The 19245-nt window shown below is 40.2% G+C and overlaps 1 protein-coding gene across 4 annotated transcripts in view; it reads right to left on the reverse strand.

Moving 5' to 3' along the window:
• The window catches only part of mrtfab (myocardin related transcription factor Ab), a 51736-nt gene that overhangs the window by 25519 nt on the left and 6972 nt on the right, over window positions 1–19245 (reverse strand). The window contains exon 1 of one of the 4 annotated variants that reach the window (XM_016675455.1): window positions 18084–18344. The exons of 2 other annotated variants lie outside the window; for them this stretch is intronic. In XM_016675455.1, coding sequence (XP_016530941.1) covers window positions 18084–18195 — 112 coding nt within the window. In that variant the 5' untranslated portion in view covers window positions 18196–18344. Of the gene's footprint in view, window positions 1–1622; window positions 2222–18083; window positions 18345–19245 lie in introns of those variants that run through there. One more of the 4 variants, XM_016675446.1, reaches the window with a different exon arrangement.

Consider the following 19245-nt stretch of genomic DNA (forward strand, 5'->3'; position numbering starts at 1 on the left):
ACCGTGGCGACAATAAAGGGAGGCGAGCTGAATACAGATCATCTTAAAAGTTCAACTCCCAGCTCTGCCAGACTGCGTTTGGGTTCAGCTTTCTGTGAACGGATCATGTCAGATGATAAAGCAAAACACGACTCCTCTCTGCTTCTCCTCCGTCTTCAGTGGTTCTAACCTCACAGGAATGCTTTGTGTCATCTGTGCTTCTGGCTCGTGCTCGTAATGAATGTTGGTTATAAACAGTTCTTTCTGCAGCATTTACGCAGATCGGACCAAATTAGGGGGTGTTAGGAGAACATTTTTTTTTTCTTTTTGTTTGTGAAAAATAATTTTAAAAAAGCATGTTGGTTGACTCGCTGCCAAAAAGCATCATTTTTTGTGACATCAGTGGCATCTAAACTAAAATAAAGAGGAAGTATTAGTTTTACTGTCATTTTCAATACTTCCTTATGTGTTTAAAGCAGCTGGGGGAAAATAAACAGTCAATTTAACAGTTTTATTTAGTAGTATGTATGTACCCACTTGTAGTTTTGTTTGTTTTAGTGATCTAAAGCCGTTATGTTTTTATGATAAAGTTCCTCTTCAGTCATGCATCCACCAACGTGACTTAAAAACTTCCCTGATGGACTGGAGATGACTCACAATTTAATTAATCTTTATCTGGATCCAAAACACACTCAGAACTCCCATACAAAAGTATTCACACCCAGTATGTTTCATTTCATTTTGCCATGTTAAAACTACAAACTTCTATGGATCTTATTTTGATTTTGTGTGACATTTCTTAATGAAGTGGAAATAAAATAGCTCATCTTAAAATACGAGCTCCGGGTGTCATTATCCTTCTTGAAAACATTCCCACAGCATGATGCTGCTGCCACCGTGTTTCATGTGAACAAGAAACTTCAAGGGCACGTTTCTTCTTCTTCACAATATGAAAACAAAACTGGAGTGAAGTCAAATTTTAGTGTAGGATTTCTCTTTTGCAAAAGACTAAAAGTAATTTTTGCCCCTAGGGCTCAACCTGCACGTTTGTTTTGGTTGCATTTACCCAGAATGCTCTGTGCTTTCGTCCACTTCCTGCTTTTGAAGCGGTCCAATGCCCACTCCAAATGTGTTTGAATACACATATGTATTCAAACTGTGCCACAGTTCACTTCAAACGAACAGAGACAGGTTTTAGGTGGACCAGAGTTCGCTTTTTTGGTCTGCATCCATTCGATTACGAATTCCTATGTCCAAAAACGAACCAGAATTTCTAGGCAAACAGACTAGAGTTCGATTTAATCGGACAAGCTGGGCTGGTCTATGCATCATTGACTCAATTCCCAAAACGGCCCACATTGGTTTGGCAAATCATGTAAAACTCCAATAAAATGTATGAAACTCTGTAATGATGTGTCAAAGTATATACAACCCTGTTCTCCTGAACACATATCTGCAAACATCCGTGTCCACAAGAGTTTCTGTTTTATCTAACCTAGTAAACCAAACGTCTTATCTTTACCAAAGCCTCATAAACTACTCATATGAAGCCATAAAGTTCCGATAACTCAAATCACAACCCAGGCACATAAACACAAACCGTCTCGGTTAAGTGTGCATGTTTGAATCCGCGGGTCTCCCACCTTCTTTCAGGCTGTGGTAGACCAGTCTCTCCTGATCCATCTTCAAGCATGCCTTCTCCATGTCATCTGCCATTGGGGGAGAGTCCATAGGGGAGGGTTTAAAAGACAGGCAATGGTTGGTGTCCAACATCATCACTCAGAACAGAGATCAATTCTTTGGTAAGCAGTGATCATCGCTTGTGGAGATTTCTGAATCCCGGACGTGTCCAACGGACGGATGAATTCAAAAGACTCCAGTCGGAGTTAAAGGAGGTTTGCTGCTAAACAGCAGCAGAAAAGGGAAGGACAGCGCTACGGCTCAGGCTGTCCCCCGTATCAGAGTGATCGATTGGTCCGCCTCAGCCTCCGCTCTCCTCTCCTCCCGTTTTCCCTTCTTCCTGCCGATCGCTTGCCGGCGAGTCACGACAGCGCCGCTCCTGCGGTTTTCCCCCAGAGCCGGGTTGAAGGACTCAGCATGGGCGAGTCGCGGAGAGTAAAGTGGAGGGGAAAAGAAGAAAAAAAAAAAAAAAAAGAGGCCAGCGGCTGAGGAAGGCAGGACGGCAGTGAACTCGGCTCAGCGAGTCTCCCAGTGAGGCGGCTTTGGTTGCAGCTCCTCCTGAATCCAGCACATGCGCGCACACACACACGAACACACATAAACACACACACGGGAGCGGCGAGTGTTTGCTGATAAAGTTCTCCAGCTCAGCTGTTGCCATTCATTCACAGTTACAAGCTCAGGAAGGTCCTAAAACATACAGACCACCTTCAGATTCAACACAAACACCACATATAGACTTAAAAAATGTATTTAAAAAAATCACAGACTGATGTAATGTGCTCTTAAACACAGGCTTCCTTTGAAAAGTAACCGCTCAGCCGAACTCGAAGCAGCTTTTACTGTTGGGCAGAAACACTACTTAGCAGCTTCAGGGATGATCTCATCCAACCCTGAAGTAACAGATTCAGCATTATTAAAACTAGGAATGAATTGATTCAGCATTTTCACTTCCGATATCTGAGGTTTAATATCAGCCGATACCGAGCCGATACAGAAAAACAGCGCTGAGTTGATTTAAAGTGTTTATTTCTTTAAAAAAAACAGACATAAATGTACTGAAATACTAATTTGATAACTCTGCACCATAAAGATACCAATAGCATCATGAGCTAGGTCAAACATGTAAATTTAGACTGCAGCAAACCTTTAAAATGGTTCAGAAAGTGCAATTAGGAATTCTAAATAAATAAAAATAACCACGATGTCACTCGGAGCACAAAGCATAGAGTTAGACTGAATAGATCTGTCCTTATGGATCGGACACATTGTCGCTGATACCCCAGATAGAGTTTTTTTCAATTTCTAGACCAATACAGATTGGATTGATACATGTCTAGATTTAGAAGACTTAAAACTCCTCAGAAAGGGCTTCTTCTTCATTTCAGATGAATAAATAAAGCAAACATGTTTTTGTGTCTCAAACATCTTTTTTTCTCGTGTTCTGGTACTTGAGCAAAAGGCAGGGTGAGTCTGGCTGCCTGATGATGTTGGGGACGGAGTTTGCTCCATCTGAAAGCTGAAAATAAAATTGGAAATCGATCCAATTTGAACCAAAAAAAAAGAAAAGAAAAAAAAAAAAAAGAGTATTGGATAATATTGGCCTGCATATAAAATCTGCGCATATAAGCACTCTGGTCCAGCATTTAGTCGTTTCTATCCAGCAGTGCTTGTGTACCTCATGCAGACCCATTGGATAATGATAACTGGGTCTGCTGTCCTCATGCCTTTTGTTGTTGACTATTGTTTTCTGACCAAGCCTTTTCTGATTTTCCACACTACAAAGGAGTGTGGAAAATCAGCCCTGGGCGGGAAGCATACATACATAAAAGTATGTATGATTTGTGCAGAGATATTGGATCAATATCGGCATCGGCCAATACTCACAGGTGCGATATCAGTATCGTACCGTAGGTGAGAAAGTTGTATTGGGACTCCCCTTATATAGACAGGATGAAATTAAGGAACAAAACAACAATCGGCAAATGAAAATTAAAAAAAATAAACTCATTTTCTGACTTTTTGGGGTTTTTTCTGTACAGTTTAGCTTATGGAACAGTGTGTGAACCCTCTTGCCGGCTGTAAAACGCCCCCCGTGCCCCCTGCCTCCCATATGTTTTAAATAGCAAGGCCAGCTGGTCATAAGTGGGCTATATTCAGCTTGGTATCACCTGTGCACCCGCAGGGTTATGTTACCCTGAGGCACCCACATCACAGCCCTGCAGACACACAAGAGAAGGTTAAGCCTGACTTTCTTAGGCTAAATCAATTTTATTAGAGGACAAGAGGGCACAGTTTATTCATAGAACAACGCAGGAGCCTTGCATGAAAAAAAAAATGAGGACACATTGGGGCTTAATAGCTGACTAGTAAACTTCTAGCAGGTGACACATGGGACCAACACCTTAAACAAACGGCGTCTGAGGCTACAATTACTATCAGATATGAGCGTGAGATTAAAGTCCACCTGCTGTTATGATTCACAGTCTGGGCGGGAAGCAGAGATGACTGCAGACTATGGGATTAAGGCAGGCGAAGAAAAACAAAGGAGTCCAAGACTTTGTTTCTAGAGTTTTCTTCACACAGGTGATCTTTTTGAAACAACAAAAGGCGGAAACAATAGGAAATGTACTTTTGTACTTTTAATTTAATTTTCAGCTGTTTTGCTGATCACTTTTGTATTCCAAATTGTCTTTGATCAATATATCCATTTTCTGCTGAATTCATAACGACATAACATTTAAAGCTTCTGTATGTAACTTTTGTAAAAAAAAAAAAAAAAAAATGTTTTTACATAATTGTTAAAACAGTCACCATACTGTGACAGTATAATATGAGACAAATAATTTGTGAAAAGTTTGATGTCCTCCTCTTCCTCCATGTGCTACTATTGCTGTTTGTAGAAATGTAATGCTCCAGACCAAAAACAACCAATCACAGACAGGAGGAGGGGCTTAGTGCTGTCAATCAACCTCTCAACAGCTAAATGCGTTCATGAGCATCATCTTAGCATGACAGTGCAAGGTGGCCATGCTAGCTAGCCTTAGCATTCTCAAAAAGCTCTGCGCACACGGGCATGACTGACAGTGCCAGGTCCCGCCTTCTGACTCTGATTGGTTGTTTCCAGTTAGCACTAGGAAAAGGCAGAGGAACTAATTTTTTTGTCTCATACTATACTGTTATGACAGTGACAGTTTCAACAAATATGCAAGAATTTTTAACAGAATTTACATATTGCAGCTTAAATTGTTGAATTAAAATGGCATTTTAAAACAACTGTTGCTTGTGTTATACACTGCATGAGCTAAAAAAATAAATAAATAATAAAATGGCCAAAATCAGAGTAGGGGAAATCAGGGTGTAAAGAAAAGCACCATTAGGAATCAGCTAAACCTGATGAGAGCATCTGGAATAACAGCTGACTGAAATAAGGAAAAAAAACATATACTATTTGTGATTAATAAAACCAGCAAAAAAAGTCTGCGAGTATTCTGCTATATCTTTGACAAAAACATTTGCTATAAAGACTGAAAAATAGGAAATGATGTAAAACAGAACCAAATTGAGTATTAGAAATAGAATAATCTTGCCAGTAGATCATTCTGAAATTGCTCCAATAAATAACCAGAATGTATAGCTATTAGTACATAAAAAATTGATGAATTTTTAATTTTAAAGAACATAAATAGTTACAAATAAATCAGATAGTTATGTAGATTTTTATAGGAATATAAGATTTTTCTTCATGCCTGAAGCTTTTATGAATGAGCAGCAACAAAACATCTCGTATCCTCGGTAACAAAATGTTTCTTTCTTGTCTTTTTATAAACGTTGAAACTTCCTGTTGTTAAAAAACTGCAGTTGCTTGGGGAGTTGGAGAAACAGGCACGTGGAATTAGCTGGGAAATACCTCAGTGACCAAAACGTGACCGGCTCTGGACAATTTGGTAAATGATGGCCAATCAAAACAAAATGGCCTCCTCCACCCTTCCCTTCCTCCGTCAACGGAAGTAACCTAACAATGAGACCAGGCTGCTCTTATAGGCAGCTTTTTGGAAAGCTTAATGACATCTTGATCATCTTTTTATGTGTTGCTCTCTTGGTTTTAAGGGGATTTATACAAACTCAGTTCAATCTGCCTCAGAGTCTGTCATTTCTTTGGTGATACAAAGCGATAATTCCCATGTATGGTCATGTAGCATAAAAATCCAACTGAGATCATAAAAAAAAAAAAAAAAAGAGTTTAGCAAAGCAACATAACAGCTTTTGTTGTTTGGCCATTTGAATCATTTCCCATGACTTCACTTCCCTCTCTCTAAGATGTTGTGGGCCACACCTTACTTTGACCACTAAACCCTGACGGCATGGGTAAACATTCAGACCAAGCAATCAGGTGGACTTAAAAAACCCTCCATAAATACATAGTTCACATACAATTTAAAGACTTTCTAACAGAGAGTCTAAAAAATAGAAGAAAACTCAATTATAGGGCCTTAAATGTCTCATCTCTACTCAACTGATGTAAAATAATCCAGATTTTGACTAATCTAGATTAACCTAGATTCTGACATCGAGAAAATACTAGACGTTAGAAACAATTTTTAGTGTACCCAGCTGTGTTGCCGCCCTCGCTTTCAATTGATGCTGTTGCCAACAAAGGCAACTTTGACCCAGATTAGAATCTTTAAGTTATTTTTTCAGTGTTGATAAAAACAAAATATCAAGTATTTGATCAACTCTGGCATTGTGCTGAGGTGAGGAGATTTATATTTGCTATTGTTCTACAACAGAAATCATTATATTAAAAAAAACATTTTGAGAAAATGTATTAATATTTGCAAATATTAACCTCATCTAACAAATTCAAAACATCAACAATAACAAAAAGAAGCTAAAGGAAAGTTGTCGCAATCTAAGGACAAATTCAATCTGGAGGTCACTTCAACCTTCAGCAGCAGAAACAAGGTGAAAAGTTTGGGCTTTAGGAGCAGCACAGGAAAGCTATTTGACCCTGGAAGAGTTTGCCTCTTCCTTTGTCCTTCACTTTAAAAACAATTCTAGGAATTTGTGATGAGCAAAACAAAATACCACCTACAACAAATGGTAGTAATGAAAATAAATCATCTTTTTTCTGATGTGCCAATAGATTTTCCCTTCCTAGTCCAGCATAAGGATTCAAATGAACGGTAGGAAAATGGCATCAATTCCAGAATAAGACAACATTCTTCATAAAACAAAATAACATGGAGGGCTAAATTAGCTGAATGAAAAACATCTGTTCAGTAACTAACAAATTGTGCAGTATTTAAACATTTAGTCACTATTTGGATCAGACTCAAAAATGTGAAAAATACCAAACTAATGTATAACTAACTCTGAACAAACAACAGGTTAAATTATTTTCAAACTGAACTTCTGACAATCAACTAATGATGGTAGAGACTCTAACCTCAAATAAACAGTAAGAAAGAAAGCACATTTGTAAAGGATGACATGACCATGGCTACAAATACGACATTAGCCCCAGAAATCTGATAGACTTAACCAGGTTCTGATGCCATAACATGAACCAATCCCCCTGGCTTTATCTGGCGTACTTTTAAAGGTGCTAAGCAAAATTGTACAAATATGAATGTTTGTAGAGCTGGCCCAGCAAACATCATGATATCAACCAAATACTAACATTAGCATAGCAGCAGAAACTTAAGACAATAGAAACATCATTATTAACTATATGAAAAAATAAATATTAGGAATCCACAGCAGCCTCATGCCAACTACAGCATCATAGTATCACAACTGATTATCAGCAAAGAACAAATGATAACAGAAAGAGTATAATCAAAACATGCTGAGCAACAGAAGGTGGCATCTGCACTATCAACCTTATCACCATAGCAATCCAAAACTTTAACACATTTTCTGTAGCTAGGGCAAAATTTCCTGTGTCCTAAAGACATTAAATTCAACAATGAAGATTGGCTAAATGTTTAGCATTTTCCCCTAGCAACCATACATGATTGGTTAGCTAGATGCACTTCAGGGGCGCTCGTCAACAGTACCCTACAAGAGAAATGATAAGAGTTTATCTGGTGAGATTTTTTGCTGTGGATCTCCACTGCCAGCGGTTGGGGGAGTTTAGGGGCCAATTGCTTCTGCTTTCCGTAAACTTCCCCAACCGCTGGCAGTGGAGATCCACAGGAAACTGACCATCTCTAAATGTATCTTATTGTCTAGATGCAAGAGCGCTTCCTGCCTTGAAACGTTTGTCGTCAGTGATGGTCTCTGGCAAACTTTTAAAGAATTTTAGAGTTCTTATACGAGTTCATATCTAATTTTAATAGACCACAGCAGAGAAATGCCAGTGTGGCAACTGTCCCATTATTAGATTAGCAATGCATTTGTGTCTGATGGTCCTAGAGCCTAATTAACTAGCTTAAATCATTTCTTGCAACATCATTGTGAATAAGTGGAAAGTTTCCCTGGAAACCAGTTTGTCCAGCGTTCCTACCAGAGTCAAGTATAGAGCTGATATCACGGCTGGAATCATCAGTATGTTAATCTGTTGCTTGAGCACATATTTCCAGACCTAAACCCAACAACTCTTTAGTCTTTAGGCAACCATCTACACACAAAACACAACTGCATGAGTCAGTTTGGGATGATTTGACGTCTTTAGACACACTGGATAATTTACTGATAGAACATTTAAAGAACAAACTGATCAGATGACCCTAAAAAGAATTTGACATCCTAAAGAGCAGCCTGGTGTCAGTCTGCCGGGGGTCACACCAACCATTAACATTCCAGTCTTAGAAACAGACTGTTTTTTTTGTTTTGTTTTTTTTACTTCACTTCCTGATCCCAACCCCTTCCAGCCCTCCCCCAACCAGTTCTGCTCTGGAATTTACCAGAACTCCAAACACTTGGCCAGAACTCAACAATGACATCAGACCTGGGATTTCACCATGGCTAAGCACTCTCATTTCTGAACCACAAACAGATAAAAGCCTGAATGAGCTGTTTAATATTTTGTGAACCACAGGTGATGTTGCTGTAGAGAGTTGGAGTTCTCTGGCTGCCATGTGTGTAATTATGGGAAAAGGATGTGGAATTTAGCACAAGATGCAGATGTAAAGCACACACCAGGAAGGCTGCTACTAATCACTTCCTACACTCACTGAAAAACAAGCTAATGTGATGGTAGATATAGCAAATCATTTTGTTGTCACTGAAATCTCCAATCAGATTAATGTGTTTGGTGTCAAATCATAACCTACATATTTTGAACCACAGAAATTATATACATTTTATTTATCTAGTGTTCCCTTTTGCTGGTGGATATTTTTTAAAATGGCCACCATGTTTATAGTGGAGAAGATATGTTTGCACTAAAGTAGGCAGTAGTTATTGCCAGTGGTAGGCACAGCTAACCAAAATGTTAGGTTCACTAACCACTAATTTGCTAAATAAGAATTTTATCTAATACTACATCTTTAGCCAACACAAAACCACTAAACAGAAAAAAAATTGCATAAGTTAACACTAAATTGATGAAAACATTAAAAAAAAATGAGCAGAAGCTAATTCTGAACAACTAAACATAAGTTAGTGGAAGCTAACACTAACAATTAAGACAACTGCCTCAGTCGATGTCACACATCTTCATCTCCTTCCAGCTGATGACAGCAGTCCTCAGTTTCTGATTTTGCAACATATTAGTTTGTATGAATAGGACAAAGTAGCACAACCTAATATATACAGACTACTTCATTTCTGCTCGACTACACCCAATTAGTGCTGAGAAAAATAAATGTAACTCCTAGATTGGCTGCTTTGCAAGTGTCAAGTAGCACTGGGACATGATATTTCAGCATACCAAGTTGCATTTTTATTTCAATTATTTTTAATTATGCTCTTTGGAGAAAAACAAATAGTATGGATGAACCAATTGTTGTTTTCTGGCAAAGTAAATGACCACTTTATGACACTCTGACCTTTTAACATGTGTTAGATAACTGAGTGAATAATGATTTATTCAAGAGGACAACGTATGCTTGAAAGAGGAAGTTGATAAAGGAACGGATTCGTTTGTCGTGAGATTGTCGTGAATTGATTTTTTAATCACAGGCATTGAGAGTCTGCAGAATATTGTACATTGATGTGTATTGAGGATGGTGTGACCTGTGTGCATGTTTAGAAAATTGTTCAGCTTGAGTTGTTCAGAGCAGTGCTCAGAGTGCACAGGGATCTGCTGTATGGTTCCTCCTGAAGTAGCAAGCAATAAAGCTCAGAACTGTCTCAACTTCCTTTGTTAAAAGCTTTTCCATTTCACATGCCAATTCTGATTTCAGCTGATACTGATTTCTATTTTGTCTGAAAAGTTGCTAATATAGCAACTAGTGTCACATAAGCAACAGTTGACCCATCACCCAAAATAAAGGAAATTGGGCCAATTTATCTGTGCACAAATTGGAACTTCACAACATTTCAATCTCATGTATTCAGCACTGTTCAACTTCTTTTATTGAGCAAATTACAATGAGGCTTATAAATATAATTCAGTTTTAAAGTCTATTTGTACTTTCTTCGTCTTCGAGTACATCAAGAGAGAAAATGCCACCGGACCTGGAACTTGAATACAGTAAAGTTCTGGCTTCCAAGGTCTTTAGAGTTAGTAGGAAGAATCTGTTCAGTGTCATCATCTGAAACAAAAGCTGTCCAAACCATAATAGAAGATTAGATGATGACTACACAACAGTAAATAAATCATAAAGTCTTAGAGACAGTTGTTTGCATCACAATCCTTCTCTGGTAAAGAAGTTCTGAAGGAGGAAAGTTGATGTTGAACAGGAGTCTCTAAGAGAGGGAAAATAAGGCGCTGGGGGTGTTCCTGTCGCAATGGTGACGGCTCTGTAACCCACTGTCTGTTACATAACCAACATCTGAAAATGATTTTTGCTGTAGCAAATCTCCTAACCTCATACCTCACTGAAAGAACATCACTTTATTCTCTCCATTACAACCGATTTTCCTGTCTGACTCACAAGAACCGACTTCCTGGTAGCAAACAAAGACAGCTGGAGCTCAACAGAAGCACTAGGACTGCATTTCTGATAGTTTTCATTCAAACTAATTTGTGTGGACACCAGCAGGTTGAGCTTGTTAGACTCTTAGAACTCTTCCTTCTGCACTCCTCTTCCTGTATAGTATAACGTCTAATAAAAGCCTGGCTGTTAATTTGCTTGAGTGTCAGGGTTTTTTATTAGACACAGACCTTCAATGGGGTCACAGCTTTCCATTTTTTTCCCCCAGACAAGTGAGTCACAGTTAGAAAACAAAAAGTATGAATACTTTCATAAAAAAATTAAACATTCTCTCTCCTACGTCAAACTCAAAACTCAGAAATCCTTCAAACTAAGCTTTTTTTATTTTATTTTATGATTTTCTATGAATATCTTTGCTTCTCAGAACAATTGCGCAAGTCAGGTTTCAACAGATCTTGTCTAATGCTTGTAAAGATACTTCTTTCACTACTAACCCAACCATGATTAGAATAATCTTAACTGAATAAAAAGAAATGAACATTTGGCTTGTTTGTCCCAAGGTTACAGCACAATGGAAGCTGAAAACAAAGACAGCATTTGAAGAAACGATCATAAGAAGCTGAATCCAAGCAACAACAGCCGTGTTCTTCGGTCTGCTCTCGCAGCACACACACTGCAGACCATGTGCGAAAAGCAGGGTTGCTGCTAATCTCTGCGACACTCATGACTTTTCGTGGGATAAAAAGTGAACTTGCTCGCACTTTAAGGCGACTGTCAGGTGAAATTCTCGAACTTAGAGCAATTTGATCAAATCTTACATCTGTTCCAATATACTTTAGGGGGGAAAAAATGCCTCGGCAATGATCGCTTAGAAAAGTCGAGCCTGCAGCTTCAGGTTTAGCTGCTGCCGTTGTGAACACCGAGCTCATGTCTTGTGTCTGAGTCACCGATATGAAACAGGAGTCTCTTTGCTTCGCAGCAAACTCTGTGACTCTTGTCCGCCAGTGGTAAATGTGCAACACTTGCTGTTGGTTGGCAGGTGACTCACAAGCTAATGGTTCTTCTATTATTCAGAACAAGCAGAGGGTGAGAGATGAGGCAAAAATCAGACCAGCCTGAGGTAACGCATCCTGTTTGTGTAACAAAGTGTTCCCCACAGCAGCAGATATGCACCTGTGACGGTGGGACGTTGTGACTGAACCCATTGGCGTGAGCGTACCAACTGAAACCGTCATTCATGTATTTAAGAAGCAGACGGTTTGAAGAGGAAGACACTTGTTTAGACCCTGGTAAAGATAAAACTCCAAGTTCATTGTTTGGTGGTCGTTTTTCTGCTGATTTGGTCTTTTTGACTCATCAGTTTTCTTTCTAACAGATTTGTTAACGTCTCCAGTTTTTCAAACAGTTCATGCCATGGAGTTTAAGAAGGTTACCAGGTCTTTTGTTTGTGCCCTACCCAACACTGAGCTTGGAGTGTTTTCCTCCACATATTAGTCACCAAATAATACAGAACATTCATAACAACTGCCAACATGTCCAGGTCTGGTCATCCAAGCAAGTCCCAAGAGAGCAAGATGCTACAAAACACCAAAAATGTCAGCACAGAAGAGACAGCAGACTGTTCCTGGTGTTAATGTGAAAGTCAGAATGAGACTAACTGTACAAGTTTAGCTTTCATGGACGCAAGGAGAAAACATTTCCATTCTAAGAAAATCATGAAGGCCAGCTGAAATTTACCAAAGATAAAGTAGAAAAAGAGCAGAACTTCAGGAGTAATGCTCTTATGTTTAGCATCAACCCCACACAGTTCCTGAAAAAGAACTGAAGCTCGGAGTTAGAGGTTTTGTTGTGACCTTGGGGACCAATCACAGCAGAACCTATCATAGAATGGTGTACTGATAGTTATGCTGTATAAAAGAGAGGGTTTGAGGAAAATGTGACTTCCTGTAAAAAGAAGAAAAAAGTTAAAGATGAAGTGGAACTGGATCCTGCAACATGAAAATGACTCAAAGCACACCAGTAAATCAAGTCCAAGGCCTAGTCAAAGCACAGATCCTTTAGCCTGGTGCTTCAGCCAAAGGAGCAACACTGATTATCAGGGGGTGGTATGTCCTTAGCTTTTTATTTATATTCCCTGAATTTGTGTGTGTGTGTGTGTGTGTGTGTGTGTGTGTATAAAGAACGAGATGATTTCTTGGTGTTTTCCATAAATTAACAATTTTCTTTTCTAAACGGAACAAAAAGAAAAAAAAAAGGGGAAAAACTTCTTTTGTGAGTAAGCCTGTCACAGTAAGTAAGTAATTGCGGTAATCACATGATCCATTAAAATGAGCTCAATAATTTCCACTCCGATGATTAATATATTTTTTAGAGAAATTATAATCCATTTCATTTATTGTTTCTAAAGTGTGTGGTTTTTGTTTCCTTTTTATTTATCGCTTTTGGTTATGATGTTTTATTGTGGATATTTACAATGTCTCCCAGTTCCAGTGTTCAACTAATTTAAGTTCATCGCTCTCTGAGAGGGCAAATTTGAATTATTAAACCACTATCAATATATAACTTAAAAACGCACCCAGAACAACAATATTGTTTGCCGCAATAATTACTAAGTTGCAGCAAAATTTATTATAACAGGACTATTTGTAAGAACTGCACATCTAATGTGGTGTCTTAATAGTTTTTTTAATCATTTAACATAAGCACTTAAAAGCATGTGACTTCTACTGCTTATACAAAATCCAAAAATCAACAGCAATATTTACAGCACTCCTGTTTATTTCTGCATGTTTGCATTTTTTGAATTTGGAGAAAACAAGATGTCCTTTTTCCAAAAAAAAAAAAAGCTCATCAGTGGTGCTTTTCTACCTGGCCCTGCCTGCTCAAAAGGCTGCATTTCACAACTGCAAGACATGCTAGAAAATACAGAACACGCAACATGAGTGGGCTTGTACCTGTGGGTGTGCGGGCGTCGTGTTCCCGTTGCTATGAGCAGACTTCGCGGAGCTGATAAAGCATTTCTCTTTTTCTTTTTGGCTTAAGGCAAGCAATCTGAGCGAGGCTGCTCTGTTTGGGCTCCCCCGACTTCTCATTATTATCCAACAGGATTTTACCTGATCGCTAATCAAAGTCGCGGAGTGTGTCGGTGCTTGCAGAAAATACCGTGCTGTCAGGACGTACTGTGAAAACGGGAAGGCAACCAAATCCAAGCAAGCGCATGTTGAGGTCCTGAGTGACATGAGGTGTGAAGTGTGTGCGTGTGAGTGCTGATCAGTCATGATGGTGTAGCATGAAGTACACCTTCCTACACAGATTAGTAACATAAATACATCTGTCTGTGTGTGTAGTGGATAGTCAGTTCCATTCGTCCACAAAGAAGTAATTCTGACTCCTGTTATTCATTTCCTGGCTCTGATGTAATGCTTGGGACGTCCAATTCAACGTTATGCTGTACATACTATAACTTAGTGTGCTGCTTTCAGAGCAAGCTGTTGCTGCAAGAATTTTATGTTGGACTGTGTTTACTTTGACTTAAATACCTCCTTCCTTCCTGCTTTCCATACTCCTTTCTTTCAATACTTGCTATTGTTTTTACATTTATGTCCCTTGTCTAATTAAACACTAATTTCTCCATCCTTCCCATCTTTATTACCACTCTTTCTTGCCATCTCTCAATCTCCCTTTTGCCCCTTTCCTACCCTCCTACTCACAGGCTGATGGAGTGCTTTGGGGCCTCTGTTGCTGGCAGCTTTCCAGTCAGTTACATAACAGCGCCGTCAGCTCCCTGAATCACTGCTGGGCTGAGCTGGCCGCTGCCAGGCTGCATGTTGAGCCAACGTACCTCCACAAGGCGCCCAACGGCCAGAGCCGCAGACGCTTCGGTCTTCAACATGACGGCACGTTTAATTTGTGACAGCAAAAAGATTGTTTCTGCCACCTACCAGCCAGAAGTGAGTCGGATAGAGCAAGGCTTTCGACATTGCGTAGACTAAGGATGGAGAGATTATCTGGATCTGCTTTTGCTTACAGCCCGAAAATTTTATGCATTTTAATTGGTTTCTATGAGAGAAAGTGGAGCATAACTGGTGTGCATTTGTATGCAACCTTTTTTTTAAAGTAATAAAAGCATTACAGGGATTGTCTCCACTAACTTTGCATGTTTAGAAACTGACATTTCCCAAATCCCCTTTGGAAAATAGTGGACCAATCCAACATTTGAATTTGTTTTGAGTTTAGAGATGTTGGAAGACAAGACTATATCTTCTGTAGCCTCCAACGCTCCTTTTACATTGACAAGTCTCACTCTAGCCAGTTTGGGTCTAGGCAAATTGGGTGTGTCTCTGTTGGCAGTGTGTTCCTCACTATGTGGCAGGGAACACGGGGAAGGAATTGGGTCAGGCTATGAGCACACAGGATCTGTGGTCAACGCTCTTCTATGCGTGTGTCTTTAGATGACCTATTTCCCCTAAATCTCTCGGTATATGTTTGTTGTGCGCTGCCCTGTCCCAGTTGACAATGACATATGCTCTTCTATTGATAAAAAGGTTTGACCATGAAATTATTGATTTGCAGCTGCCATCTTGACAACTACCAGGGTCTCATCGCAGATTGGTTGAGGTGTTGTTGTCAGAGGAGGAATCCACAGGCCAAATAACAAATACATTCTTCTGAAATTCACATTTCTTGCAATACCCTGCATGGTTCGGCTTGTGCTACCCTTGAAGTGGTTACGAAGAACAGGGTGGGGTCCGCAGAGGATCTTCAAATGAAGACAAATCTAGACAGGGTAGACTGGCAAAGAATTGGTTGAAGTCATGCCCGTTAAGCAGGGGGCTAGCATGGTCGGAGAAAGTCGAGCTGTCGACATGTGGCCACGTGGCTGCGAGCCATTTTGTTTTTGAACACAACCATCAAGGTCCACAAGACACACAGAGCCAAGTTTCTGTAAAACCCTCCTATTGTTCGTCATGGTGTTTTGTCAAATGTTTGGTTTACAAGAAATGGTAAAAACAGCAGTCATGACAGATCTTTCATACTTCCACCGACAATTGGTCTCTGACTGAAGACCTGATTTCTGGAAGTTGAGCAGTTTGGGCTATTTTCCACATAAACAAAATTCTGACCAATAATACAACGGTTTTGCAAAGTGAGGGGGGGCGAGAAGTCCACGATGGAGACTGTGGCAAGAAGGGGTGGACGACAAGAGGCTGACAACAAAATGACATGATTTTCGTCATGCAACTGTGACCATCAGATCTGGTTCTGGCACTTTGCCTTCCTGTCTCCATCTAGAACCGTCTTATTTAGCTTCAGCCACCTTACTGTCACCTCTAACCAGAGGTCGCGTTAACGGAATATTTTCCGTATTTGACTGGTTATTTTTTTAAACGACAGGAAAATTTAAAGGCTGTCGGTCATTTGACAGGTTATAATTAACACCCTCATGCGAGGACATGACAGACTTTACACAAAGAGTTCATCGCAGAGGCAACTAAAATCAATCAATAAAAGAATCCTTTCTGAATATCATCTCATGGACACTGAACTAAATGCGTCTTTCTGACCGGGAGCTGGCAGCATGTTGAAGAGTTATGGACCAGACGCTTTGGAGCGTCTGGTTAGGAAGCGCATTCAAGACCTTTGGTAGAAATGGCGTGTTTAATTTCAGTCTCCATTATATAGAAACTGAGAAAACTAAAGAGAATACAATGTTGAATCCATTTATACGGTTTCAACATTGGAGGAGCCGGCAGTTTATCTTGAGGAAATAAATGACGGTGCACAAGTTAATTAGATCGTAACATGCGCAGTGCGCTGCAGCTGCACAACCAATGCGGACGCGGTTCTGCCGCTGCAAAGAATTAAACTTAACTCACCGTGCAGATTTAACAAATGGAGCTGAAGAGGTTACCGTCCCGCACCCAGAAGGAGAGCGGCGCTCAGAAGCGCGGCAGACATAACATCTGTCTGTTTCGGGGAAGTGAAACCACGCAATAAATAAATAAATAAATCCTTGTAAAAGCGCCGCACAGGGTAAAAAAAAAAAAAAAAAAAAGTTCATGGATAGGTTTGGATCAGATCCAACTGTCCGATGAACCAGCGCAGATTTCTCTGCAGATGCGAACCAGGAGGAGTTTGTGAGGCTGTGTGTTCAGACCCCAGCAGGTGAAGTGCTGGTAATTTAAGTGGAGTCGTTTAATTTAATTTATTATAAGTTATTGGGGCTACAGTCAGTGGCTTTTATCACTATGGAGAAAATGTTAGATGGGATCTGGATTCATGGTTAAACTAGGTGAATATTAACTAACCTGCATAAAAATGCGGCTCAATAGCCGATATTAATGTACTTATAATTTGACGGGTAAAAATAGAACATGACCAATTTTTTTTAATCCTGTCTGTCAAAATGACGGAGAACAAAAAAGTCTAGCACAACCTCTGCCTCTACCCTACTTCCCTAAAGTAAAGAATCTCCTCAGCATGATGCAGCCACCACCATATTTCAGCCTGGTGATGCTATGTTCAGACTGACGATCTCTGTTAAATGGTGACTAAAGAAATTAAAAGAAAACTCATTAGCTTTGCATGATTGTTATTATAAAAGCCCTATTCTGGAGATTTCTGCTAATTTGAAGTTGACCTTTTGTGTGCTCCAGAAAAACAAGTGTCTACTACTTGTTCTACCAGTATAATAGTTGGTGAGCTCATCTGTTGCGGTCACGTTTGAGACATAACCAAACAAACAGGGTTCTTGCTTTGTGCAGAAGCTGCCCGTTTCTATGGCTCAGAAGCTGTCATGAGATTCTGGGACAATCTGTTCTGACTGCAAAGAGTGGGTCATTTCTACTTCAATCTGGAGCAGAGTCGCTGACGCCTATAACCTACTTTCCCACCCGAGCTTTGGTGTCTATCCTAGAGCGTCTCTAGTTCACCTCCAACTCCGTCACCTCTGTCTGTGAGCGGCTCAGCCGTCCCAATCCAGAGATCGAAGTTGACAGCTACTGCGAATGAACAGAGACCTTCAGAGAGCTTCTCCATTCGAATTGTAACTTGCCAGCAACCTCATCAAACAAGTTCTGCTTTAAAGAGACCCTGAAAAGTTGGAATGCCAGCCCCACCTGTTTCCTTTGCCCTGAGGAGACCAATTTATTTTACAAGTGTGCAGTTCTACATCAATTTTTTTTATTTTTTTTTTTAGCTTCGCTTCAAAACTTCAGTGGGAACCCAAGATGGGACATTTTTACAAAAGATTTAAGTCAGATGTGTATATAAAAATGCATCCCAGATGGAGTTTGTTGCAACCATATGCTTTGATTATGTAAGGAAGAACAAAATCCACATGCAGCCTTGAACCAAGTGTAGCTGAACAGGCTTTACCTGACTGGATGGTCATGTCCCTCTGCACCATGCCGAAGAGAAACTCTGCCCCTTCTGACCAGACTAGTGCTGCATGCTTCCCAGTGACAGCAGACGGAGTGCTCAACACCATCCAGCGAGAGAGTAGTCCAAGTGTTTTCCTGCAGCCTCCAGCTGGTATTCCACAGGTAGGTGCGCACCTCACGCTTTCCTCTCTGGACTGTGTCTGCAAGTGTGAGCATGTCCCGGCAGAGAGGGCGTGTGTGGGTCTGTGTTGGCGGCGCCTTAAAGTTTCTTAGGTAACAATAAGGTTCACCCTTCGGCCTTAGTCTTTCGTCGTTTCTTATTTTTTGCTCTTGGAGGCTGGTTGAAGCTCCAGCAATAACAAAAAGAAAGAAAGAACTAAAACAAACTGATGCAAAGTCCAAGTAACACCACCTCATTTACTTGCTTTCCAGTTTTCTTCGCTTTCCTTCTGTTCCCTTCAAATTATGCAATACTGCCATTTCAGAGATGACCTCCCCCTTCCTTCAACTTCCCCATCCTCCTCCTCTTACTCCTCCTGCTGCCGGAGCTGCTAGAGCCTGCACTCCTACACTCTCACCAGCTTTTCCAGCTCGGCGTTCTGAACCATCTCGGCCGCATTAACATGTCCCGACCGCGATTGTTTGCTGCAGAGAGCTTCAGAGGCAGGTTTGGAGCCCAGAGAACAGGAAACATAAAAAGCTTCGCAGACACAGCATGTTAACGTCGTCCTTCACATCTGTGTCTCATTCTGAAAAGATCTCTCTTCTTCCGTGTATACACACACACACACACACACACACACACACACAGAGAGAGAGACGCATGTCTGGTTGATAATAAATCTCTGCTAACTCACCCATTACTGAGGAAAGAATCTGCTGGAGTAAACAAACTGCTTAGTCTGATGTCAAAGATAAGGCTTTGAGGAGCTTTCATATGTGAGCTGGGTGTTGAGTTTTACGGCAGTAAAGTAGACATACGGTACTTTGTGCATGTGAACCTTTTCACATTAAAATTATGAATTTCAATGTGTTTTACAATATGTAGAGTTGATGTCTCTAATAGCTTTGTGCATTCAATGACTGAATTTTTTCCCTGTTCCTCTTTGCAAAATAGGTTGGGTGGTTTCAAGCCTTGGCAAGGAGTCTAGATAGCA

This window comes from Poecilia formosa, unplaced genomic scaffold (assembly GCF_000485575.1).
Source record: "Poecilia formosa unplaced genomic scaffold, Poecilia_formosa-5.1.2 Scaffold4, whole genome shotgun sequence".
NCBI classification, from domain to species: domain Eukaryota; kingdom Metazoa; phylum Chordata; class Actinopteri; order Cyprinodontiformes; family Poeciliidae; genus Poecilia; species Poecilia formosa.